The sequence below is a fragment of the Manis javanica genome, chromosome 15, assembly GCF_040802235.1.
Source record: "Manis javanica isolate MJ-LG chromosome 15, MJ_LKY, whole genome shotgun sequence".
Taxonomy (NCBI): domain Eukaryota; kingdom Metazoa; phylum Chordata; class Mammalia; order Pholidota; family Manidae; genus Manis; species Manis javanica.
The window spans coordinates 25,447,208-25,473,913 of record NC_133170.1 but is presented as its reverse complement, the minus strand read 5'-3'; the positions used below and the strand labels follow the sequence as shown (position 1 = coordinate 25,473,913).

At 49.7% G+C, this 26,706-nt stretch overlaps 1 protein-coding gene across 1 annotated transcript; it reads right to left on the bottom strand.

Annotated features, from left to right (window-relative positions):
- Positions 1–2,481: 2,481 nt before the first annotated feature.
- LOC108384823 (complement C1r subcomponent) lies at positions 2,482–26,376 on the bottom strand. The gene is made up of 16 exons (XM_017642018.3): positions 26,228–26,376; positions 25,511–25,739; positions 21,113–21,302; positions 19,943–20,068; positions 19,729–19,803; positions 17,539–18,310; positions 10,490–10,718; positions 9,118–9,310; positions 8,657–8,803; positions 8,377–8,573; positions 7,933–8,080; positions 7,701–7,822; positions 5,900–5,978; positions 5,386–5,541; positions 3,802–3,876; positions 2,482–3,364 (listed from the first exon to the last, which is right to left on the bottom strand). Coding segments are annotated over exons 1-16 (3,510 nt in total). The 5' UTR covers positions 26,230–26,376; the 3' UTR covers positions 2,482–2,594.
- Positions 26,377–26,706: the final 330 nt, after the last annotated feature.

Here is a 26,706-nt window from a genome sequence, read left to right as displayed (position 1 = left end):
TCCCTAGATCTCTGAATATCTAACTTTCACCAATCTTTGATAAATGTCTATCTCTCAATGAGGTCACCCTTTACGATTTTCTTAAGTTAAATATTATTTTAATAGAGTTCTTACCTATTTATTTCTGACTAGATAAAGTCTCTATATGGCTCCAAATTTGAAAGATAGAGTATACAATGATACTTTTCTTCTCCTCTCTAAAGATCACTACTGTTTCTTGTATATTCTTCCAGCAGTATTTTTGCACATAAAGCAATTTATCCCCACTCCTTCTTTTTTAATACAAATAATAGTGTTTTATACATGCTGTCTGCTTCTTTCTTTTTTCATTTATCTATCTGGGAGAAGGAATGGCTACATTGTATTCCATTATTTAGATATCCCACAATTTCCTTGATGTTGGTATCAGACCTTTTGGAATTACAATAATTTGCTATTATAATCAATGCTGTGATGAATAACTTTTTATGTATGTCATTTATCTCATATGTGAGAATTACTATGGGAAAAATCCTAGAAATGAAATTGCTGGGTAAAAGGCATGTGCATTTGCAATTGGACAACATGTTGCAAAAATGGAGTTTGTACCAAATTAGATTCCAAAAACAATGCATAAGTGACTGTTTTCTCTATATCTTCACTAACATAGTATATCATTTTTGCTAATACAGGTAAAAAGGTGTGTTTTATTTAAATATTTTCCTTGTTATGAGTCACATTAAATTCCAAAGCCCAATCTGTATTTTGTTTTCTGTTAATTGTCTCTTAATAATCACTGGTTTTGTCTTTATTTTTCTACTCCAGTGCACTTGAAGGATAAGATGCACATGCCTTAGGGGGAGGGGAGTGGGAACCAGCAAGGTCAGGGCAGCCACTGGGCTCTCCTGGGACCACCTCTGTGACTAAAAGGACACGGGACTCAGAATCTTACATTTGCCAGGAATCTTAGAAATAATACAGTTCAATGTTTTCATTGTCATTTTACTGTTTTTTTTTTAATCACTTCCTTCTCTATTGACTCCACTTTACCTCCCTAGAGCTACTTTACTTCTGAAAACATTTCTACATCTTCACTAACATCGTATATCATTTTTGCTAATACAGGTAAGAGCTATTTTACTTCTGAAACATTTCTAACCATTAAAGAAACTGCAAACAATATTATGCTCCTCAAAAGTACTGTGCACCACTTATGTATGCTTTTGTGCATACTATATGAGAAGTTTTCTGTCATTTCTGCCCATATGAGTCTGCAGTCCTGAAATCTACAGTCCTGGCATCTAAAGTGCTCTTAAAAACAGAAAGAGTGTTTAAGAAAATTTTTAAATATTGAGGTTCAATAAATGCACGATAAAATTCACAAATCTTAGTGTACAGCTTGATGAACTTTGACATGTGTATACACTCATGTAACCACTGCTCAGATCAAGATGTTAAGCATTCTCTTTAATTTCTTCTTCCTTTGCTTATTTCACCCCACCCCCTTCCTAAACTGAAAGTGTTTTAGTAAGTTTGGCACCAAAACTTATTTAGTGGCAAAGCCTGACCTGAACTGATTGGTATCTGGTTAGGGTCTTTAACTATCTCACTGTGACTATTCAACTATTTTTCGGAAGAAATATTCATCTGTTTTATTACAGGGTGCTTCCTTAGATCCTGCTGGGGACATTACATAATTGACTGTATTTCTGAAATTTGTAGATCTTGAATATTGAAAGGCGCTTGGTTTTGACCAGGGTCAGATAAAGGACTGTGGACCTGCATTTGGACTTAAAAACTTGTTACTTGGGAAGGTTTTAGTTCCACTGGTCTTAAGCTCAGCCATGTGTGTGTCAGCTCACATAAAGTTGTTCAAACAAGTCCAGAAGAGTCAGTTGTGCAATAACCTTATGATAATATTCTACTATAAACACTTACAAATGCTTTTTCCAAGTCTTGGGTCCTTCTCTGACCTTTAAGTATCTAAAGGAATACAAGTTATTTAAAAATGTTCATGAATCAGTTTGGAAACAAAAATTTCATACCACTCTTCTCTTGAGGAATATTTAGAGGTTGGAAGGTGAGCTGGTAAAAAAACTGTTACATAGTTGCAACTTTGTATGTGGGAAAATCAGGATTTCTTCCTTCTGTGAAATCAAAACAAAATTACAGAAATAAAAAGTCTACAACCCTAATTGTAAATGTATGCATAAACTTAATTGTTCTCATGGCCCTCCCAGGTGAATATTTTAAATATGACCTTATAAAGTATTTTTCTATTGATTAAATACTGCTGTTAGCTCATTTTTGAGCACTGGAATTGCTCATAAAATTTTATTTGAACAGTTTTAGTCAATTGCCTAATGGTATACAAATGGAGGAGGACAGTGATAACTAGAGACTGTGGAATATCTCTGCAATCCTTGGAAGAAAAGAATGTGGCCTTTGTGTTGTCTCAGGTGAAGAATGGATGAGAGAAAAGAGAGTTTAGTTCACACAGTGTCATTCTGCATCAGTGATTTTAATATGGATTTTTAGTGGTTATCAACAGCTGGTCAGGTAATTTTTTCTTTTCCCACACTGCTCTCTGGATTCTGGCCTAGCAAATGCCGGGCTCAGCCTTCCTCCTCCATCTCCTTCTTGATCCAGTCCACGTAGCTGAGTAACTTGGTGTAGAAGCCATAGCCCTTGCTGCACCCGATGCCCCAGGATACAATGCCCGTGGCCACCCAGCGATCATTGTTGCTGTCCCTCACTGCAAAGACCCCTCCACTGTCCCCCTGGCAGGCGTCCTGCTTTAGCGTTGGGTCCCCAGCACAGAACATGTTTTCAGAAAACACATCTTTTCTATTCTTCTTCCGGAGCCAGCTCTCACACGACTCCCGCTTAGCGATGGGGAGACGGACAAACTTGAGATCGTTGGAAAGCTTGTCCTCCATTATACCAAAGCCGCTGACATAGCCCATGAGGCCCCTGTCATAGAAGGTCTCATTGTCGGGGAGGCAGATGGGGAGCAGGTTGGGGCCCAGGGTGACACTATTTTCCAGCTCCAGGAGAGCAATATCCCCCTCAAAGTTGTGGGACTCATCCTGGCGGTAGTCTGGGTGGATGCTGACCCTGCGGACAGGGTGGTTTGCTAGTTTCATGATCTCTTCCACGCTTACATGGCCCAGGAACACATCCATGGAGCTATTTCCTCTGGTGTCCTGTTCCTTGGGGTAGAGGATGTGGGCAGCTGTGAGGATCCAGCGGTCGCCCAGCAGGGCACCACCACCTCGCCCGTGGATGTTGGTGAACACCTGCCAGGGAAAGTTGCCCAGGTTGGCCTTTTGCCCTCCAATGATGCGCTGCTTCTGCTCCACAGGGTTGACGGGTTTCCCACACACTGGAGGGGAGACAGGGAGGGCAAGGACAAGTGAGCTCCAGGCCTGCCCTTCTTGTGGTCAGCCAGCTCTCCTCGCGTCCCTGCTCTTTGGCTCTGGGCCCTTCTCTCTTCCTCCTCCCGTTCCCACACTCCGTCTTGGCCTATTGCCAGCCTCTTCTCCTTGTTCTTGTTTATTTCTTCCTGGGGTTCTGTTTGCTCTTTTTATTCCCTGATTTCTCATCTGCTCAGAGAAAGTGCTGGAATGTCAGGGACCCCGTTCTCTGGGTCCCTCTCTCCCTTTCTTCTGAGATGTCTCCCTTCTTTTTTCCTTACTCCTCATGTCTATGTTCAGAGGCAAGCTGGGGGTGGGGGGAGGTCTCCATTCTCTGTGCACATTTTTCCTGAGGCCCTGCAGAACTTCAAGGCACTGAGAATGGCCCCAGAGGGTTTCCACTCACCTGGCAAACACCGAGGGATCTTCTCTCCTTCCCATTCATTCTTCCAAATGCCCTGGGCTGTGCAGGTATACATCCCTGAGGGGGAGGAGGCTGTGATCAGGTCAGGAGGTGGTGGGCAGGAAAACTAGTTCTGGAAGCCAGTGAGCACTGAGTGTGCTGGGCAGGAAGAGGGGGAGATTCAGGACCATCATGGACAAGGATCAAAGGGAAAGGTTCGATGTATAAGGATGGAATATCAAAAGTGATCAGAGGCTCCACACATATATTTTTGTTTTAATGTTAAGTGAAAGAATCCAAATACTTAAACTATATGTTTGATGTGATCCCGATTTGTGAAAGTAGAACTGGAAGGAATATGTAAAAATCTTATGAGTAGTTGCTCCTTGGTAGTAGGTGGCGGTGATGGTGATGGAGCTGGTGGTGATGGTGGAGGTGATGGTGATAGAGGTGGTGGTGTTGATGGTGGAGGTGGTTGTGGTCGAGGTGATGATGTAAGGAGCCAACTGTTTATGAGATTTAAATTTTTGTATGAGCTTGGATGCCTCCTTCTTTTACCCTACTTGATGCCCCTTGGCACTCTACTTTATGACCCTGAAGCCAGTGTTCTGGGCAGATACCTTAATATACATTCCCTTGGGTTTCTGTTGGAAGATGTAATATAATGAGTTATAAGAAATACATATTTGGTCATTCATATGTGCCAGGTATATTTGGTCTTAATCCACAGTTTCTGAAAACACTGCAGTCTTGAAGGCAAAATGGGTGTTTTATGATATTAATGAGACACTTTTGGATCCCACCCAAGGGTGGGGGCTGGATGCTGAATCAGCGAATGGCCAATAATTTAGTCAGTCATGACTATGCAGTGAAGCCCTCACATACCCCCTGAGGAAAGTTCTGCCCGCTCTGCTTGGTTGGATCCTGCTTCTTGGCCAGAGAGGGCTTCTATGTGTGGGGAACCAGAGCACCTCCATATGCCACCGAGCCAGGCCCAAGCTCCACGAGGATAGAAGCTCCTTTATTTGGGACCTTGCCCTCTGTCTTCCTCTGGCTGTTCACTTGTATCCTTTATTAAACTGGTAAACATAAGTTCCTGAGTTCTGCGAGCTGCTCTAGCAAATTAATTGAAACCAAGGGGGAGGTAGTGAGAACCTTCAATCTGTAGCTGGTGGGTCAGAAGCACAGGTAACTCCCTGGGGCTTGTGACTGGCATCTGGAGTCAGGGGTGGAGGGCAGTCTTGCAGGATGGAGCCCTTAACCTGGGGAACCTGGTGCTGTCTCTGGGCAGATAGCCTCAGAATTGAGTTGAGTTCTCCAACACCCTGCTGGTGTTCCAGAATTGCTTGGTGTTACTACGTGTGGGAAGACCCCCTCCCACAGACTTAGACACGTTGGAATTGGGTCTGGGAACCCGAATGGAGTTATGCTACTATAACCTCTGTGTATAATATTGTTATCGTTATACATGTATGCAGGGAAAAAATACACCATTGCATTTGGTGTCTGACGAGTGTGAATCACAGAAGAAATCTCAGATTGCGGAGAAGAAGGAAGGGAGAGGAGTGCTCTTTGCAAGGTCCTTACCCCGCTCGGACTCACTGGTGCCTCCTCTGGTCTGCATCCTGTAATATGGCTCCCGGCAGTAATACTGAATACGGGCCTGGTAGGTGTTCACCCCCTTCGTGGAGGTATAACTGAAGGCCCCATTGGGCAGGCTTCGGGGCTCTCCGCAGTCCCTGACTTGGAGAGAACACAGGGCCATGGGGGAGCGAAGAATGACTGTACTGGATCTTCACTCGGAGGGATGTGAACTGCCTACACACAAACAGGCTAAGAACGGTAGGAAATCAGATCAGTGGGGGGCACTTGGGATGGGTGGGGACTGGATGGAGTGAAATTCTGTTCTGGAAGAGCCCATCTGTCTTGCTAGGATGAGGATGACTGGTTCCTTAGGGTCATAGGCCTCAAAGGACAAGTCAGGGGGAGGGTCTTTTGGGGAGATGCTTAGTGCAGGGGTCCTCTTCCCTTCTCAGTCTAGAGCCCCAAGGCTGGGGGTGGGAGGTCCCCAGAGGAGGACACACCCTGAGTTGTGACTTACTCTTGCACCTGGGCATGGTGCGATGCCATGTGCCATCATCCTGGCAGACAGCGGTGAAGGAGAGCAGCACCTGGTTCCCCTGTGTGAGCAGAGGTCGGGGAGCCATTAGTACAGGGGCCACCACAGCTCCTGTCCTGCCTTTCCCACGTGGGAGCAGTAGGGGTGCAAAGATCTCTGTCAGGCTTGCAGACCTCAGCACCCCTGTGACTCTTGCGTCCCTCTCCCCAGCCAGTCCTCTCAGACCAGAGGTACAGATGGGAGCCCTGAGTCACACGGCAGACAGTCAGAACAAGGGCTAATTGTCAGACCTGATAATCCTCTCCCTAGACTCTTGCCCTTTTCCACTGAGGCCAGGTGAACCCCACACTTTTAAATTAAAAAAAACCCCAGCCCAGTTGTGTGTTTTCTGCACTGAAACAAAAGACTCTGCCCTGAAGTAGACCCATGTTTCCCTCCCCCAGGAGTGCTCTGCCAGTCTTGACCTGCATTACTTCAGTTCTCTAGATTGCAGTTTTCTTAAGGGCAAGGGCTTTTCCTAAAACACTAGTGCAGCCCAGCCACTTTCAAGGGAGCCTGAGATGCTGATACATGCTAACTACAGGCTGTGTTGTTGGGCAGATAACAGGGCTAAGAGAGAAAATGGTACCCCCTGTCCCCAAAATGAAAGATATTGGACAATGGGAACTAGTTTTGTTACAGCCAGCAGCTATCCCTGAGAGTTGGCCCTGGAAAAGATTGCAAGTGAATGTGCATGAGTATTAGGGTGTCTGAGTGAAATGTACATAATGGGAGGTGAGCTGTGTGACTTGCTTTAAATTCTGTGATGTGAATGACACATGCCAAGCAAGGGTGGTGGTGACATGGGAAGGGGAGGCTTGTCACATGAGCAGAGTATGTAGTCTCTGCCTTCTGGACTCAGGATGTAGTCCTCTGGCCCAGTCCTCATGACGGAGCTGGAAGCATCCTGGGGTAAAGAGCAATTCACCGGGCTACCTTGCTTGATGCAATGTTCACATATAGGCAGCATGAAGGCTGTTGTGAGTACGTGTGTACTCACATCTAGAACACTGCCTGACACTCAGTAAACATTTAAAATGTTTCTTAAATGAGTTCACTACTACTTAAGGATATACCAAAGGTCTACTCCCTGACTCTGATTAGCTCTTCCAAGTGGATTTATTGAACAAAGATGGGATGTCCACTCCTGGGTCCCCAGCCAGGGGTAACTCCAATGTTTTGTGTTTTAAAATAGTACTTTTGTTTACCAGCTTTTGTGAGATTGGACAATAAAACCATGCTCTTTCCTGAGCCTGCAAAGCTGAGGATAGGGTGGTGGGCCCAGGGTGAGACCACCAATGGGTGTAAGAGCCCGGGAGCAAGAGGCAGATTTGGTTCAAGCTCCTGCTCTGCTGATCGCTGCCATGTTGAGCGAGTCCCTCCTGCACCGTCTCCACTCTGCCTTTTCAGTTCCTGATTCCACAGTGAGTTAGTTATTAGACTAGGTCAGAAGTTCTTAAACTGGGTTGCATGTCAGAATCACCTGGGTAGCTTTAAGGAATCCTGATGCCCAGGCTGCGCTCCAGGCCAAGGAATCAGTCTCTAGCAGGGAGCCCGGCCATCAGTATTTTTTAAACTCTATGTGTTTGCAGTGCACAGACAAGTTTGGTAGACCAGGAGACCCTTCCGGCTCAGCCATCTGTGATTCTAGGTGGGGCTGAGCCTAAATCTGCTGTGGGCCTTCCCATCTGAGTTACCCCTGGACCACTGAGCCATCTCTCTCCCTTCAGCCCCGGGCTCTTACCTCCACGAGCTGGTAGCCTTGCTTGCAGGAGGCGATGAAGTAGTCACGGAACTGGTATTGAGGCTGCAGGTTCTGGATGATGGTGAACTCATCTAGGGTCTTGGGCTGGGGGCACTTGATGACTGTAGGGGAGAACACAGGGCATGTTTGCTTCAGGGCCACTGTGCTTCTTTGCACCCACCTGATGCTGCCCCACTGCCGGCCTGCAAGGGAGGCCCGCAGGCAAGCTTACTCTCAGAGGTATAGTGCAGCTTCCAGCCCCGGCTGTCCCCCGACTCGTCTGTGAAGAACAGCAGGTCCACGGCGTTGCTGCTGCTGTCAAGCTCAGCGGGCCTCTGCTTCCCGCAGAACTCGCCCAGGCTCCTCCCGTTGGCATAGATCTGCGGGAGGAGGAGAGGGGGCCATCCCACTACTTCATTTTTCCCCAGGGGCAGGAAGTGGGGTTGCTGGGAATCCTGCTTTGTGTATGTTTTCAGCTGGAGGGAAAAGGAAACCCCAGGCCCCGCTTCCAGTTGTGTGCGAATGTGCCTGGTCCCTGTGTGGTGTTGGGCATTCCTGCCCCAGCTGGCCAGAGGGTGGAGCAGGAGGTGGGATGAGAGGAGGCAGGCCGGGAAGGGAAGGAGAGGAAGGGGTGTCTGGGGCACGGGGGGCGTGGTGGCAGGTAAGGTGGCTGTACCTGCAGCTGGTCGTAGGGGCAGTGGACTTGCTGGTGGTCATCAATCTCGAAAGGCTCCAGGAACTTGAGGTGAAGGGTGAGGCCGCGCTCCACCCGGATGCTGTAGTTGCAGCGCAGGTCAGGGGGGTAGGGCTGGGGGTACTCCAGGCTAGAGATGTAGCCCGACGGCTCTGTGTACAGCTCACTGCTGCACTCGGCTGTGGGAGCAGAGCTGGGGTGGGTTGGTCACTGGGAGACTCCCTTGCTCAGTGCCGCCCCTCCCACAGCACCCCAACCTCACCCTGGCAGGAATGCCTGTCCTGCTGCAGCTCGTAGCCCAGATGGCAGGAACAGAAGTAGCCGCCAACATAGTTATGACACAGATGCTGGCACAGGGGCTGCAGGTTCTCCTCAGCTGAGTTGCGCTGGGAAGCACATTCATCGAGGTCTGGAAAGGGTTCCAGAAGGAAGGTTAAATTCCTGTTGGGGACCTGCAAGGAGCTCTCGTCTAAGAGAGGCACTCCCCAGAGGCCTGAAGACAAAGCCAGCCCCTGAACCCTGGGCCAGCAGACCTCTAATGCTTTCTGGGGACTTCCCAGTGGGGAGAGAACCCAGGTTGACAGGCCTCTTCCGGAAAAAGCTCCCTGGAGGGGAATAACCGGGAAGGCTTGGCTTTCTGCTTCTTTGGACTCAAGGTTCCCCTTTTCTGGTCCCCATTCAATATGACTTGGGCCAGAAGAAAGGGCCCTTGGGGCCACTCACCCACAGCTTGGTAGTAGGCCAGGAAGCCCTTGTAGAACATGACGGTGCCATTCTCCTCGTTGGAGAAGTCTGTGTGGAAGGTGAGCAGCATCTTGTTCCCTTGGGATATAAATTCCCTCGCTTCCGGGGGGTTGCCCAGTGGAGAACCCAGTTGCCCACAGAACCTTCCCAGCGTTTTCTTGTCAGCAGAGATCTGGAGGTGAAGGACAAGGGGCAGGGGGAAGAGCTGTTGAGGAGACAGGTCACCCTCCTGCCCCGAGGACTGAGTCGCAGCCCGCTGCTGGAATGGCCCCCAGCTGGACCCTTCCTGTGAACAGGCCCAGGTGACTTTGTCCAGCTGTCTTCCACTGGCTAACCTTTGCATGTCATCTTGTGCCCAGAGCATCACCTCCTCCATGCTTTATGACCCCCTGCATGTTTCAGACCTTTCTTCATTCCCGCTGCCTCCCATGCCCGACTTACCCCTACCCCAAATCCTGGTTGTCCCTACCCAGCCTTTGTCATCCCTTCATTCCTAGAGCCTAGCCTGGTCTGCTTTATTTTCCATCTTGCCATCCTAGCTCACCGTCCTCAAGCCACACCAGCCATACCTCCTGATAGACTCAGTCGAATTGGGCCTCTATGGCAGCAGCTTTAGCGCCTGCAAACATTGCTTGGTTCCCCTTACCAATTTATTCACAGATTTCTTAACCTCTCAAAGGCAGAAGATGTCCCTCCACTCCCCCTGTTCCTCAAGACCCCTGCTACCAAGCTCCCCACAACCTGAGAATATCTCAGGTCCTCTGGGCTGGGCAGATGTGTCATTTCCACACTTAGCCTCTCCCAACCTCCAGGGGACCTCTGGGAATGGTATTTTCTTGAGTCCTGCTTCTAGAATCCCATTTTTATTGGGTACAGAAAGCTGGGACTGGGAAGGTGCCCGTGGTCAGTATGGAGATGAGGGGACTGGCCGCTGCCCTTGTAGAGGCTGTGCGTCAGCTGCCTCCAGGCACATTTTTCTTCCCCATGTCCTTGTGTTTCTCTTCAAGCAGGTGGTCATAATATTCTCCATGGAATCAGGGAAACTGAGGCACAGCAGTTTCCTAAAGACTCCCAGCAAGTCAGCAGATAGGGAAGGCTTTCCTGACTCCCACAGATAGTAAATTTCCTGAGAGCAGGGCCTGTGCCTGTGCTTCTCCCTCAGCACACACTGAGGGCCTCCAAAGCCAGTGGACACCCTTCCACGGCAGAACCTGACTCTCAGAGCCACACACGGCCATTGGTTGTCACAGGGCCGTGGCCGTGTCCATGGTGGGGAGTGCATTCCAGGATGGTGGGAACTGAGTCCTCATTGGCAGAGACACCTCCCCTGCACCCCACCTGACCCCCCTACCTTGACGTAGTCATAGAAACAGCCTTCCGAAGGCTCCAGGTCAAACTGCCTGAAGACCAGCTTCACCCTGTATCCCACAGGAACTGTGATCACAGTGGTTGTCTCAAAGTTGTTGGGGTAAGGCTTGGGGTACAGAGGGGAAGTCACCTCCCCAAAGAGCTTCTGAGGGGTATGGATGGAGCCGCCCACCCTGCAGAACAGGACTGGCACTAGGAGGTACAGGAACCACCTGCCAGGAAGAAAGCGGGCATTGGCAGGGCTGCAGCGGCCCAGCACCCTTGCCGTGGGGGCAGGGGCTGGGTGGGGTATGGGGCAGCCATCGCCTCCCCTGGTACTTTTGTCCCTGGCCATTGCAGGCCTCATAGGGGTGCCTGTGGGGGTGGGTGGACTGGAGAGGCAGCCTCTGCAGCGGTTGCACAGCACGCTCCTCCCCAGGGCAGTGAGGGGCAGAGGGTCATTGCTCTCCTCGGTCCCTCCCCGGCCCTGACCCATCACTCCCCTCCTCTTCCTGGAATAGGGATGGCTTGAGACCAGTCAGTTAATTGAGGGTGAGGGTTTCTCATCACGGCTCCTTGAAAGGGCTCCCCAAAGCCCTGAGCTCAGCAAAGGCCTCTGGGAGGGAACCTCTATGGCCTGTGGGTCAACGCACAGAGCATACCCCCTGGGCAGAGTGGGCCCCCACCCAGCTGCTCCCTGCTGGGAGCTGGGAGGAGGAGGGAAGGTGGCCATCACTTCAGGTGTCTGTGGTCCCCTTTTGTCCTCAGAAGGAGGGATGGGGGTCTGCACCCAGGGTGTGCACGCCTGTGCAGGTTGGGGTAGATGAGTTTTAAGGGGAGTCCAGCTGTCTCTCTGAGTCCGTTTGGGGCCAGGGTTGCCTCCTAAGCCCAGGGTTCTCCCTCTGGTCTCCCCGTCCCTCCTCGGGCCCCATCAGCCTTACTCACATTTCTTAGGTTCTATTTTGGATCCTCCACTCTCCTGACAGCGTCTTCATCCACTCTGTATTGAGGGACAGAGCGGTCATGCAGGGGCGGGAAGGGGGAGGGAATGAGTGTGGAGGGGGAGGGAGGCCATTCCCGGAGGAATGCTGTAGGGAATGGACTAGTTGCATAAACAAAACTAAAAAAAAAAAACCTGTTTCCAATTTGATTTCGCTTTGGGTTTTGAGGCCCCTGGTGGTGGTGCCACCTGCTGGCCTGCCTGGGGAAGGGCCCTTTCCTCAGGGATCATGGCCTTGTTGAGGGACCTTCCTGAAGGGCAATGGGAATCACAGTTGAGGGGGGCTCTCTTTTCCGGATTGCCATTTTCCAGTGACCCTTGTCCTGTCCTTAGGCATCCTGCAGCCCTAGTCCAGGAATGGCCAGGGTTTCAATGCCTGGAATGATGTGACAGGAACCAGGGTGTAGAGGAGGGCAGGGCAGGAGTGGACAGTAGAGAAGGGAGTTTGGTTGCCCGGGGGCACAGGCCTATGTCACTCATGAATGACACTTAGACACAGACAGGGACTGCTATGCCAGGGTGACCCTAAAGCAGCACGAGGCTCTGTTTTCAGACCCTTCCTCCCCACCTCAATGAACTCAGGCCTGGCAGTGAACTTGGCTCCTAGAGAAGCAAGGGCAGCTGAGGTGGGGGTAGCGGCATCCTCTTTTCCTTAGCATCTGGCCAAGAGTTTGATCCCTGGAGGGTCCCAGCTACGCAGGGCTGGGCAAACACTGTGGCTGTGGACCAGAGTGGCTTGGTCGTTGCTGAGAGAGAGCCAAACCCTGGGATGGAGGACGGGATGTCTCTCCTGTACACCAGGCCAAAGTGTCCTGTTTGAAAAGTTTGCTCTTAGTAGAAGCCTTTCTTCATCAGTTCTCCATGGCTCAAATGCTGTGGCCCTGTGAGCTGCAGGGCGGCTCAGGCTGCAGAGCAGGCGGCTGAGATCTTAGGCCTTCGGAGTCTGTCCCCTATTAGATGAATCCCTCCGTCCTCCCACCCACTCACATCCGCATGTGTCTGTTAATGCGCCAGGGGCTTTCCTAGGCATTGGACAGTAAGGACTCCCCAGGATGGGGTGGTTCCCAAATAGGCAGTGACCGAGTCATCCCTGAAGGGAGCTGAGAGCAGGTATGTGGAAGATGTGAAACCATCCAAGGTTTGGAGGGTTTCCAGCAGGCTTACTGGTTGGAGCTGAGGAATGGATCCCTGACATGGCCTGTGACTGACCCTGGACATGGCCTTGTCAGGTCAGGAAAGACAAGAGATAGGGAAAGAGGATAAGGACCAGATCGGAGACAAGGAGGAAGGGGAACCTGGTCTAGCAAAAGGCACATCAGCATTCTGACAGCAGTGCGTGTGTGTGTGTGCGTGCATGTGTGTGCATGCAAGTGTGCATGCGTGCGTGTGTGTGTGTTGTGCATTCATAGTGGGGGCAGGAATGGCAGAGATGACAGGTGAGGAGGTGGTCCAAGAAGGTAAGTCCTAGCTGAGGCTCTGCCATCCATCCTGGGGTTCTGAGTTCAGCCCAGGTACCCTAAGACAGGCTGGGGAATGTCAGACCTGGGACTCATTAGCTCAGTTCCAGCCCCACCTCCACCCTGCCCAGCCTTCCCAAATAACCTTCACTCAACATTTGTCTTATACTTTGACTTATGCCAAGGATAGAAAGAAGAAACAGCCACATGAAGAGTGCTTCTGCACTTGTTTAAAAACCAGTATTGAAGACATTGTATGTTATGTTTTTATTCCTCTTAGGATTTGATTCTGGGGAAAAAGAGAAAAAAGCCTCTCTCTTATTTAAACTAATGATAGGTTTCCCTCTGTGGACATAGTAATACCTATACCTACATATATTTATATGTAGATATATATTTATATTGGAAGGGAGAAACTCATAGCATTTTTTTAATGATAAGTAAAATAAAACTAATATATGCTCATTAAGGAAAATTTAGCACATTGAGAAGAATAGGGGAAAACAAAACAGTCAAAATCATACCACTTAAAACAGCCTCTGAGTGATATTTGAGAGGATTTTTAATAGTCTTTTGTATGACACATAGGTTTAAAACAACGAAGTAACCTGTAGAGAAAATGAAAATTCCTCTGGCCAGAATTCTCACCTGGCCCTGGTTGGCTTGCTCACTGCACACATGTGGGCAATATGTTATTATTGATTCTAGGTAAAGAGCTCTGCCCAGTGCTCTGGCTGCAAGGCTGCAGGAGAGCAGAGGCTGGAGTGGTGGCCTCGACAAGGACAGAGACTGAGATGGCTATGGGGGCAGAGAGGCCTGGAGGAAGGGATCAGCTTGCTGTGTGCAGACTTGCTCTGAATGGATGGGATTCTAGTGATTGACCTGCCACAATGGGAATGAAGTTGGATATAAACCCTTTTACCTCAAGAAAGTTTCATGGTCATTTTTTGGTCTCACTGACTCAAGAGTGAACTTGCCTGGGGCTGAAACCCACTGTCAAGACAACTGGCAATGTCGGCAGGATTTGCTGTAGACCAAAGAATGAAACAGGCTGCCCTCAGGTGAGAAGTGTTTCAGCGGCTGCTTCTATGGATGGGGAGACATTCGGGTGTCCCCCAGTGGTGGTCCAAGATGGCTTGCCTCCTAGAGAACTGGGGCCCCATCCCAAGACTGGGAAGGTGTGGAGGTGATGCCTGAGGCTGTGAAGTTGGCCCTAAGAAAAATAGAGAATTCCTTAAACAGAGTGCCATGAGCTGGCAGGAACTGTGTGGGGTGTTTTTCCCACAGTACTGAGAAAGGCCATAAGGGAGAAAGACGCTCTCCTGCAGGAAGCACGAGAAGAGGCAGCATGAGAATGCGAGCTGCGAGGTGCCGTAGAGAAGGTAAAAAATTTGGTGATGACTGAAATGGCCTCACTATGAGGTGCTGTGGAAATGGTAAAGGATATGATGGTAGTCTGAGAAGCAGCAGCCTAAGAAGCAGCAGCCCAAGGGTGCAGACTGCCGGTGCCATGGGGCAGGTGAAGGATGCAGTGGAGCCGTCAGTCCCAAAAGTGGAGGAGGAGCCGAGGTTTGGCGAACAGGTGGGGGTGGAGGCTTTGTGGTTGCTGGAGGCATCGGCTCCTTCTCAGTTGGAAGCCCTCCCGGTTGTAGTAAAGAAAATAAAGACTCAGCAACCGCGGTTCCTCAGGGAAAAGTGCAGCCCCCTCCCCAGGTCATGGAGCACTCTGTGGTCTGCCCCTGCACTCAGGCTGAGCTGGTGGATTTGGGCTCCTGGTTTTGGCAGAGCCCTCAGAGTCAATGTCAGCTTGGCTCCTGCGTCTGCGGGGTGTAGGTATTGATGGAATTTTTCTGTCTGGGTTAGAAATGGGAAAACTGGCTTTCTGACAACTCACGCCGCCATGAGGCAGTGACTGCAAAACGTGCCTCAGACCCCAGACAATCACTCCCCCTTGATTGGATTATGGCCTCCTTTGGGATGTGTGGCCCAATCGGGGTGATTTACCACCCTCCCCTGCTAGACGGGGGACGTATCCGAGCTCTAACAGGTGTTACAGGAGTTAGGCATGAAAAATACCATTTATAGTCCAGGGAATTATGGCCCAGACGAGGAGACTTTTACCACAGGGATGAGAAATGTGGTGCTTCGCATGGCTCTCCTGTTCTTCTTTGGGCCCCTGTAACTCAGGGGGAAAATCCCAGGGCAAAATACCTCTGAAACCGAAATCAGTCGAAGGGAGAAATTAAGTTAAGAAACGTTTTTTTTCTTACAAGCCATCGTCCTGTCTCTTTCTTGACCCGGCTGCCGCAGAAGAGCTCCACCCAACCTTTCCCAGTGGAAGAGCTCCACCCAACCTTTCCTGTCCAGATAAACCCTTGCATGCCCTTGTAATTACCTATTGATGCGTAGATGCACTAAAGCCAGGTGAGAGATTCTGGAAATATCACAATTTTACCCATAGCCCCTACTGGTCATTCTTGCCCCTCACTTAAGATATAGCCTGTAAGTGAGGTTATCCATACAGCAGCAGACTTGGGAGAGGCTGAAGCAATGAAAGTACAGGAGGAAATACGGTCTGCTACTTGGGGGAAGAATTTAAAGGGCCCTGTGAAGGTCACGAGGGCCCATATGTGGGTTGATTTGATAAATGTAAGAGTGGACAGAGAGAAATGGGATGGAAAGTCAAAAGAACCTTACTGGAGCTGTGGCAACAATTGAAATTGGAGCAGCAGTTCTGGCCACTGAGGACAAAGCATCAGAGGCTGGAGACAGAGCCACAAGTCTGGCCTGTGTGTCTGCAAAACTTTCTGCTGGAGAGGCTAGAGAAGCCCTCCAGGGGCTGAAGAAAGTGGGTATTATAAGGCCTGCCCATGATCCTTTTGGTTAATTCATCTGAGAAGAAAGGTTTAAACACAGCTGGGATGACGACTTGGTGGCAGTGGATCTCCTCAGGCTTGAGGGTTATTATAATTTCTGTTATCTGTATCATAATTTTTGTTATTTGTATATTGTTGTAGCCTCTGTTATTGTGGAATTTTGTTACAATGTTTCAGCTTGCACAGGAACCATTGCAGGAGATTGAGGGCACATAGATTGAGAGGCAAGAATCCTGGAGGGGTGAAGTGTGGGGAAAATGAAAGTTCCTGTGGCCAGGATTCTCACCTGACCCTGGTTGGCTTGCTCACTGCACACGTGTGGGCAATACATTGTTGGGGACTTTATATAAAGAGCTCTGTCCAGTATGCTGGGCTGCTGTACAGCTGCAGGAGAGCAGAGGCTGGAGTGGTGGCAGCGCCAAGGACAGAGACTGAGATGGTTGTGGGGGCAGAGAGGCCCAGAGGCAGGGACCAGCTAGCTGCATGCAGACTTGCTCTGAGTGGATGGGATTCTAATGCTTGACCTGTCACCAAGGAAATCAAGTTGGGTATAAATCCTTTCACCCCAAGAGTGAACTTACCCGGGGTTGAAACCCAATGGCAAGACATAACCACATGCATATTATGTTGAATCCTGTTACTTTTCAGGGAAAAATTTAACCTTTAACCATAAAGCTAATTTGACCTTCAGTGCTAGCAGATTTGGTGGTATTCTTCTTACATGGTATTAATTTCCTGTTTCTATTTGAACAATTGGATTTCACTTGTGTCTTTCACTGTAAATCACCTCTGGTCCTTACTTAAAGTTAGAGTTGGCCTTCTCAGGTGGAGCACAGACTGGGGTGTCCAGCAGCACCCAGGTGTCTGCAAGAATATTCAGCTGGGCTCAGCGAGGTACCTGCTAGAGTTGGGGCTGCCGGAAAGTGTGAGCCAGGGGTTGTAATTATGCTGGAAAGTGTGAGTCAGGGGTTGTTGTGCCCAGAAGCAGGAATTCCTGGGGAGGGAGAATCTGTAAGGTTGTGGGGATTGGGAGGGGGAGTGAGCAATGTGGTAGGTCTGGGGACAACTGAGAGACATCAGGGCACATAGGGAAGCCTGGCCTCTGCTGTCCTGTGTCAGCTACAGTGTTTGGGCAAGTCACTTTACCTCCCTGAGCTTATTTCCTCACCCGTAAAATGTGGATAATAGCACACCCTTTGCAAATTTGGTGTGAGGCATCATTGAAGTAACAAATGTGAAGTGGCTGGTATGAAGGTATAAAACAAAAAAGTGCTATTATTGTAACTGCAGCCAGGAGTTGTGGCTGGTGGTAAAGCCAATAGTTTGAATATTTGAAGGTTGACAAAAGGGGTTTTGGAATATTTCAGAAATGGAACTCAATGAAGACCCCTTCCCCCATACTCCAGGGGGTGTCTTCCTGAATGGAGGGGTGGGGGAGAAACAGAGTGTCTCCCAGGAGAGAACAGAAGAAGCTGTGTCAGCAGGAGATGAAGTTCAAAGTGAAACTTGCTGAGTCCTGCAGGGCCCCCTCGGGTGTAGTGCAAACTGGCAGGAAGGCAGGGGATGAGGAGGGGGGCTGTGGCAGCCCAGGCTTGGGTGGAGGAGGCTGTCTCTTGCACCCACTGTGACTTCCAGAGGGATTTGCTGTCCTGCTCCTGCCATCCTCAGGGCTCAGTACTGCCTCCTGGCCTGCGCATTGCTGCTGAACCACTGCCAGGGTCAGTCCTTCCTGTCCATCACTCCCTTGATCCAGTCCATGTAGCTGAGCACTTTGGTGTAGAAGCCATATCCCTTGCCACACCCAACGCCCCAGGATATGATGCCCGTAGCCACCCAGCGGTGGGCATGACCGTCCCACACCACAAAGACACCACCACTGTCCCCGTGGCAGACACTCTGCTGCCGTTTCTCATCCCCAGCACAGAACATGTTCTCGGAGAACACGTCAGTCCTCTGCTTCCCTCGGAGCCAGGCCTCGCAGGCCTCCCTCGGGGCTACGCGCAGCCCTGAGTATTTCAAGTCAGTGGTCAACCAGCCCATCTCCACGCCAAACCCACTGACATAGCCCAGCAAGCCGCTCTGGTAGAGGGTCTCATTGTCGGGCAGGCAGACTGGGAGGAGGTTGGGGCCCAGGGGGACGCTGTGCTGGAGCTCCAGGAGGGCGATGTCTCCATTGAAGTTGTAGGACTCATTCTGGCGGTAGTCGGGGTGCACCACCACACGGTGCACAGGGACATCTCCCAGTTTCATGATCTCCTCTATGCTGGTGTGACCCAGGAACACGTCCACACTCCGGCTCTGCTCAGGAAAGATGCTGTCCTTGGGGTAGAGGGTGTGGGCAGCTGTGAGGACCCATCTGTCACCCAGCAGGGCCCCACCGCCCCGGCCATGGATGTTGGTGAGTGCTTGCCAGGGGAAGTTGCCCAGCTCTGCTCTGGAAGAACCAAGAGCCTTCTGGTTCTGGGCAATGGGGTTGACTGGCCGTCCACAGCCTGGGAGGGAGGAGAGGTAAGCATGAAAAGTCAGCTGCTGCCTCCAGACGCCTTCATTAAAGACCTTCTGTGAAATGCTCATTCTCCTGTTTCCTCCGCCATTTCAAAGCCCCTTTTTAAACTCTTGGTGGGACTGCTCCTGAGCAAAATCATGCATCAAGGACAGCTGGTCTTCAGGGCCTCTTGCCTCTATTTTTCTGTGTCACTACTTCACTTTTAACATTTCCCACTACCATCTGCCTGTGACCCACTCCCAAAGCACGAAGCTGGGCAGCCCCCACAGCTTTCTGAGGGCCAGGAGTCAAATCTGAGCAATTTACTCAGACTGGGTTAGAAAGGCAGTGCTCTCGCTCAAACAAATGGGCTTCAAACATGGTGGCCTTGAACCCTCATGTACCCTGGTGGGGATGTGAAATGGTGCGGCCACAGTGCAGGGCACTCTGGCAGTTCCCTGCGAAGTTAAACACAGTGTTGAGCTAATGCTCACAGCCGCAGTATCACAACAGGTAAAATGTGGAAACAACCAAAACTGATGGATGCAAAAACAAAATGTGGTATGACCATACAATGGACTTCTCTTCAGCCACAAAAAGGAATGAAGTACTGACACAGGCTACAAGGTGGATGAACTGCGAAAACATGATGCTAAGTGCAAGAAGCCAGACCCAAAGGATCACATACTGTATGATTGCACTTCCATACAATGCTCAGAAGGGAGATGGGTGGTTGCTGGGGGAGGGGAGGGGTGGGAAGGGAGAGTTGGAGGTACCGGTTTTCTTTTTAAAAATTTTTAAAAATTTTAATTAATTAATTTATTTTGGTATCATTAATGTACACTTACATGAGCATCATTACGGTTACTAGACTCCCCTCATACCAGGTTTCTTTCTGGGGTGATGGAAATGTTCTGGAATTAGTGGTGATGCCTGCCCAGCCTTGTGGCTATAGTAAAAATTGCTGAATTGTACACTTTAAAATGGTTCAAATGGTGAGTTTCAGGTTATGTGAATTTTATCTTATAAAACCTTTTAAAAAAATGGGCTTCCTGGGACTGAGGCTTCTAGGTAGGGCTGTATTTCGGGGACAGGGCCTGTGTGTCCTAAGGCAGGCCGCACCGAGGCAGGGCCCTCGCTGTTCCGGCTCCTCTGCCCTCTCCCTCCTTCACTCCCCTAGCTGACTCACTTCCTTTGGGCTTTTACTTTCTCAGTTCTCTCTTGATTCTAGAAGAATAACGGACAAGCTCCTTGCCTCTCCTTTTCTGGGCCTTTCGGGGTCCCCTTTTCTTTCTCACTTTCTGCCTTTCTCTCCCCTTTCTATTCTAAGGCTCCCTGTAGCCCCTGTCCTGCCTTCGCAGGCCCCTGACCGCTGAGGTTTCCTGGGGAAGTGGCACCGAACAGCGCTGGCAGGTCCCCACTCACCAGGCACGCAGCCAGGAGCCTCCTTCCTGTCTGGTGTCTCCTCCTGGGGGCTCTGGGCTGTGGGGGTCACTGTCTCTGAGGAGTGAAATGAGGGAGTCAAAGAAGCAGGCTCAGAACTGGGAGGTGGGGGCTAAGGGAGTAAGTTCCCAGAAACCCAGGCCTCTTGGTGGGATGGAGGCAAACAGGAGCCTGTTCCCAGCAGGCGGGGACTCACCTGCCAGCTTTGCCTGATAATAGGGCTCCTGGCAGTGCTTCTGGTTCTTGGAGAGGCTGTCTCCAGGTTTATTGATGGCCTCAGAGCCCCCACTGGCCTGGCTGATGGACCGATTATGGTTCACACCTACAGAAAACCAGTGGTCATCAGGACCTAGATCAGACTGCAGACTGACAACCCTGAGACTGGCCCATGGCCATATTTAGTTTGACCTGCACAGTCTTTAACTTAAAACATTTGAACAATTTTTTACTGATCAGATTGTTAATGCTAAAAACTTTTGGAAATAACTGATAAGTAGGGTATGGGGAAACAGGCATTTTCATACATGACTAGTGGGTGTAAATTAGCAAAACCTTTTTGGAGGGAAATTTAGCAACATCAAAATTAAAATTGCAAACTTTTTCACCTAGCATTTCCATTTCTAAGAATTTACCCACATAGAAATGCTCGAAAATGTATGTACAAGGAAACCCATAACAGTACTGTTTATGGCAGCAAGATATTTATCAGTGGAGGACTGATTAAATACATCATGATGCAGCAACCAAAGGAATATTATATGGTCACTTAAAAAAAGAAAAAGAAAGCCTATGTTAACAATATGCTTATGGAATGATCTTTAAGATATGTCATTGAGTGAAAAATGCCAAATTTAAAACATAGTGAATATTATGCAACTTGCACACACAGTATGTATATTTGAATGCATAGATTGTCTTTGGAAGAATACTCAGGAAAGGGATAACAGGGTTGTTTCTGGACAAGGTAGCGAGGGACTAAGGGCCCTGAGATCAGAGGAAACCTTACTTTTTACCATATTTTTATTTTTCAAAATTTTTACCTCTTGCATGCATTAGCTTCAAAAAAAAATCTGAGTTACCATTTGAGAATTCAGAAGTTCACTTAAAAACTGGATTTGGGGCTTCCTCTGAAGAATGAGATGATCTGCAAGCACTGGGCCTGAAAATCTGAAACTGCGGGAGCTGAGCACTGGCTGTCCCTTTAACTGGGCTGCTCATCAGCAATGGCTGGGCTGGGGCGTGGACGGGTAGGCCCATATGTTTGTAAAACCCCAGACTCAGCAGTCACTCAAGCTTCCACCTGTCACTTCAAGATCCTGGGCCCACAGCTGTGGGCAGAGGCCACAGCCCCAGGAGGGATACTCACCCACGGCTTGGTAAAGGGCCAGGAAGCCCTTGTGGGGGCTGATGGCCCTATCCTCAGGGGAGGTGGGTGCATGGAAGGTCAGCTGCAGCCTGTTTCCCGGGGACACAAACTCCTCCTGATCAGGGGGACTGCCCAGAGGGGATCCCTGCTGCCCACAGAACCGGCTTGCATCCATTCCACTGGCTGTGATCTGAAAGGAGAGAGGGGAGAATCTGCAGCACAGGAGGTCACAGGGTGGCGTCCTGGGCATGGACTCCAGCCCTGTCAAGAAGGTCTGCTTGCCTCTGGGGCTCTGAAGCCATCCCTGGGGGAGCCTTCCTCAGGGAGCTGCCTGTTTCATTACTGATTCCCACATTTCTTCCATCCAGGACCATGTGGTATGACAATACAATGGACTTCTCTTCAGCCACAAAAAGGAATGAAGTACTGATATATGCTACAAGGTGGATGAACTTCAAAAACATGATGCTAAGTGAAATAAGGCAGACACAAAGGATCACATACATATTATTCCACTTATATACAATGTTCAGAAGGGAGATGAGTGGTTGCTGGGGGAGGGGAAGGGTGGGAAGGGAGTGAGGGTTTCTTTTGCCTACTGTAATGATCTCATAAAGCCCACCATATTACCTTCCTTCAAAAGAAAGAAGCCCTTGGTTACCCCAGGGCTCCCCAAATAGTCCGCTGGATTATCAGCTCTAAGAAGGCAGGAACTACTTTTGTTTTGCTCACCACTGGGACCCTGATGTTCTCCATGGTGCCTCTAGTGTCACAGCCTTGAATCAGCAAATATGCACACTTAAGTCCCTCCCATCCAGCGTCTTCCACCCCCACCACCTTCCACTGCTCTGGGTAACTTCCTGTGGCCAACATCTGTGAAACAACAAGGCCCTCTGCAAAGACTGAGCCCCTGGGGTTCCTGCCCTTTCCTGGTTGCCTTCTGGAGTGTCCCTCCTCTTAGCACACAAATTGTAAATGAAGCCTCCACAAGCGGTGGAATCCAAGGACACAAAATTGTACCCCGTGTGGGTACGATGCTGCTGTTGCTTAATCACTTTAGGAACCTAATGAGCAAAACAGAGTGAACACGTGACTGAGAGTCCTAAGACTTGTGTCACATTCCAGACTTTGCTCCTAACTCCCTGTGTGACATGGTGAGTTTCATAACCACCCCAGACCTCAGTTTTCTCTCCTGTAAAATGGTCTGTCAGGCCTCATCCAGCCAGGACATCACAATGTACGGCAGCTCTCTCCACATCTGCACAAAAAACAGTGGCCAGGATGGTACTGAGTATCTGCCATTCAAAATTCATTCTGCCATGTGTCCAATCAACACGGCAAGCTTGGATTTCATCCATCTCTCATTTTTCCCTCAACATACAGTCATTCTGTTCTGTGTGTGAGATGCTGTGCTGTGTGCTGGGGATACGGATAAGAATGAGTCACAGTTCTGCTCCCAGGGAGCCCACAGTCTGGCTGAGGATACTGACAAGTAAAAAATGAGCTAGACCACAGTGTGTTCGGTTCTGCGTTTGAGGTGTATGTGTGCATAAGATTTGCTCTGGAAATGGACAGGAGCGAAGAATCCTATTCCTGACCTTGAGCTCCCTCAATGACAAGGGAAGAGTCAAGCCAGGATTCAAAGCAGGGCTCATGGTAGGTGCTCAGCACACAGAGGCTGAACAGAATGAATATAACCCTGACTTCTGATTTAATCTGAAACAATAAATACATGCATTTGCCTCCTCTCCCACCTCCAATCCCACTCATATGACAGCAAAGGGATAAAATGGTCTATATGATCAAGAACAAAAGGGTGAGAGGGGAGCTGACAATGACATTTTGGAGGATGGAATGGAGATGGACACGTGGCTTCTGGAGTCTGCAAAGCTGAAAGTCAACACAAAGCAAGTAAGTTCTCAACACAGGAAAGTTTCAGGAACTGGGGTGACCAGGAACCCCTGAGGATGAAGATGAGGGAGGGGTTGACAGACCGCCTGTGTAGGAAGACCTCAGAACTCCAGGTCCCTTTGCCCACCCGGTGCATCTGAGCAAGTCCCTCGGGCTCACACTAGACCTGAGGCAGAGCTGAGTGTGGGCCAGAAACCCTGGGCTTGCTCCTCCAGTGCACGTGACCCAGGGGATGGAGGGGAGAGGGGTCAGGTGAAAACCTACACATCAAACCGGGAAATGCCCTCCCAGCTTATCTGCTGGTGATCCTGAGCAGGAGCCTAGAGGCTGGCGGTCCCCAAAGACAATAGTTCTGCATGCTGACATTTGCGAGGCCCCCAAGAACACATCCAGGTCACCTTGTTGATGACACTATTTTCAAACCTGTTATTTCACAAATTTTAGCTGTCTGTCTAAACAGAGTATCCAGTGCCATGCTAGCACTTCATTCTTCAACAGGAATGGACAGCCAAGACTATCAGACACTGTGGGAGAGTCTCTAACATGAAAAACAGAGACCAAAACAAAGGAACTTGAAGAAGTAGAGACAATACAGGGAACAGAAGAAACCATTAAAAATAGTCCCAACAGAGGGAAGAGAATAGATATCGCCTGAGACAAGAACAATATTCTATATAAAGGCATGCTTAGTAAAGAATGGGCCTTTAGGCATGAAAGAAGTACATTGGCAGAAACAAAACAAAACAGACATTAATTAAAAAGTTGGCGGTAAAAGTGAGAATATCTCCCAGAAAGTGGAACAAAAAGACAAACAGCTGCAAAAAGAACAGAATGGATAAACAAGTTAGAGAATCAGTCCAGAACATACAACAGCTAAGACCTGGGAGTTCCAGAGAGAGGACAAAGAAAGCAGCCACCAGGGAATGATTTAAAAAGAAATGCAAGAACATTCCCAGCATTGAAGGACCATGTTTAAAGAGCCTCTAGATTACAGAGCACTGAATGATGAGTACAGGACGACCTGTATCAAGGCACATCGTGAAGTCCAGAACCCTAGGTAATAAGGGAAGTCTTCTCAAAGTTCTGGAGAGGAAAATCTAAGAGTCAGGAATACTGGTACCAGACTTAACACCAGAGCTAGAAGACAATGACATCAAAATTCTGGGAGAAAATGACCTATAACTTAAATGCAATTAAAAGCAACCACTCCCTTATTTTGGAGGGGAATGTGCTCCTCCAAAATGAAGGAGTGAACCCAGAAACGTGGGCTTCAGTTCTAACATGGGAGAGATGAAGGAAATACCCAGAATGAGGGAGAAGGGAAATCCCAGATTGGGTGCAGGCTTAGCCAAGAACTCAGACTGAAGAAATAAATCAAGAGATCTTCACGTGGGATGTCGCCAGTACAACGGACTAAGAGATTGAGATTTGTAGCTGAATGTGTCAGAGAGAAGATTTACTCTCCTGGCTGAGTCTGGGAAGACTAGCCACAGAGAGAACTAAACAAACTGAAAAATCAAAACAGAAACAAACAAAAAACCCCAAAGAACTTCATGTAATTATTGACTTCTGGGAAACCCAAAAGTTGGAGAAGAAAGGAAATATAATTATTGTACACCATGTGCTGGATGTGAATATTTTAAGTCAAAATAATGTAAATAGTGAATATAGATTTAACTAAAAATGGTAATACAGGGAAACTGGGAGGATGGGAAATGTGGGTGGTAAAGGTCTAAGAGAGGGAAGTTTGAGATTAATAGGTAATAGGCCAAAAAAAAAAAAGCATGCTATTATACATAGGAAAATAAATGCCAGATGAAACAGCACCATGAATTGTAAATGACTGCCCCCCCCTCCCCAGGAGTCACAGTGGTGGGGGGAGGAGTAGGCTGGAGACGCTGGTTTTCATCATAAGCCTGTAGTACTCTGATTTTTTAAAAAATTATGCACATGTACTATTTTGATACAAATAAAATTTAACCCAAAAGCTAATGTGAAGAATTGTTTTTAGAGTGTCCTTATTCTGATTAAGGCTCTTGTCACAAGTTTTTCGAAAACTTTTCTAAGGTAAACTTGAACTGTCACCTAACATTGTTACTTACGCTGAGCTTCCTGACCTCACAGCGCAGGCACTCGATGAACGCTTGTGGGTGGGCTTTTAACGGCTGAGGTGTGAGTCTTGCCCTTTCACCTTAGGGTCTTGTGGTATGTGTTTGTCCCTTTGTAGGGCTTCAAGTGGCAGGCCTGTCTTCCCGCCCCCTCCTGTGTTCTGTGGGGCCCGGATGGCAGCAGGGGCAGGGACAGGGTGGTGGGTGGAAGGCTGTGTGCTGGAGTAGCCCTCGCCTCCCAGGTAGGCCGCCCCCTTCCCCCGACAAGGGCTCTTCATCCATCCTCTGTGATCAGAGCACAGCCACCTCCCCCTGCACCTGTGCTCCGGGCCAGCAGGCCCCCTCCCCGGGTTCCTCCAGGACCTGGACCCCAGCTCACTGTGACTGAGTCCCCCTCACAGTTCTGGGACGGCTCTAGGTCGAAGTCCTGGAAGACCAGCCTCACGGCAAGGCCCTCTGGAGCCCTGATGTCAACGATCATCTCTTGGCCTTTGACATATGGCTCTGGGTATCCAGGAGATGTCAGCTCCTGGGGTAGCAGCTGGGCCAAGAGTGCAGAGCCCTGCATGGGCCAAGCCTGGAGGACTCCCCAGAGGAGCAGCCACCACCTGTAGAAGTGTGAGGGCAAGATGAGGTCCCACAGCTGTGGTGTGGGGCCTGCGGAAATATGAGGTGTAGGGGCAGGTGATGCTAATGGTTTGAGGCCTTAGCAGCTGGCCTCGGCCCTGGAGACTGGGCCCTTCTGGCTGTTCCCTCATTGCCCCTCCTCAGCCCGGGTCCTTTAGCTGCCTGCCTTGAGCCCCGGGACTCTGAGTTTCCCCCAGCACTCCTCTCGTCCAAAGTGGGGCTGTAGCCCACCCTGGGAACTGAGGGGGCAACAGTGCACAAGTGAGGGACTTTTAGACACGTTTGCTAGCTTGGAGCGCTGGGCCTGACCGCAGGGAAGGCTGCTGGGGGCCTCGGGCAAACTCCAGCTCCCCCTCTGCGTGAGCCGGTGGTGCGTGTGTGCTTGTGTGTGTGCCTGTGTGCCCCTGGGCCCCGGTGCCCCTCTCCCCACCCTTTTCCTCTCCTCCAGGTCGCCGCACTGCACACTCACATCTTCCCCGGGCAGCTTGTGGAGTGGGGGCTTCTCCAGAGGTACTTCCCTCACTCGGAGACCAGGTACCTGGAATGGGACAGGGACCGGCGGGAGGGGACACAGGTGGGGCTGCAGAGGGCCCCACGGGGGAGGAGGAAGTTACTGGAAATGAGTTAAGCAACCCTCCACGGTTCCCTTTTTCTAATTCCCTGGTTTGAGCGCCACCTGCTGTCGAGTTCAGGACTAGCTCACCCACCCAATCTAGAGGGGAAACGGCTTCCAAACCTCGCGGGACCTCAGAAGAGATCAAGGGTGGGGGCATTACTTTTTACTTTGTGCTTGTATCGCACGCTAGGAGGGCTCCTTGTGAGTTAGGGCTGTCGCTCTTAATTGGCCATACCTCTCCCTCTCTGCCTTTTCCACTCATTTAATTACCAGACCGTCTCTTGTAGGCGGTGGACCTGAGCGGCTTCTTCCTTCCTGCTCCTCATCAGGCA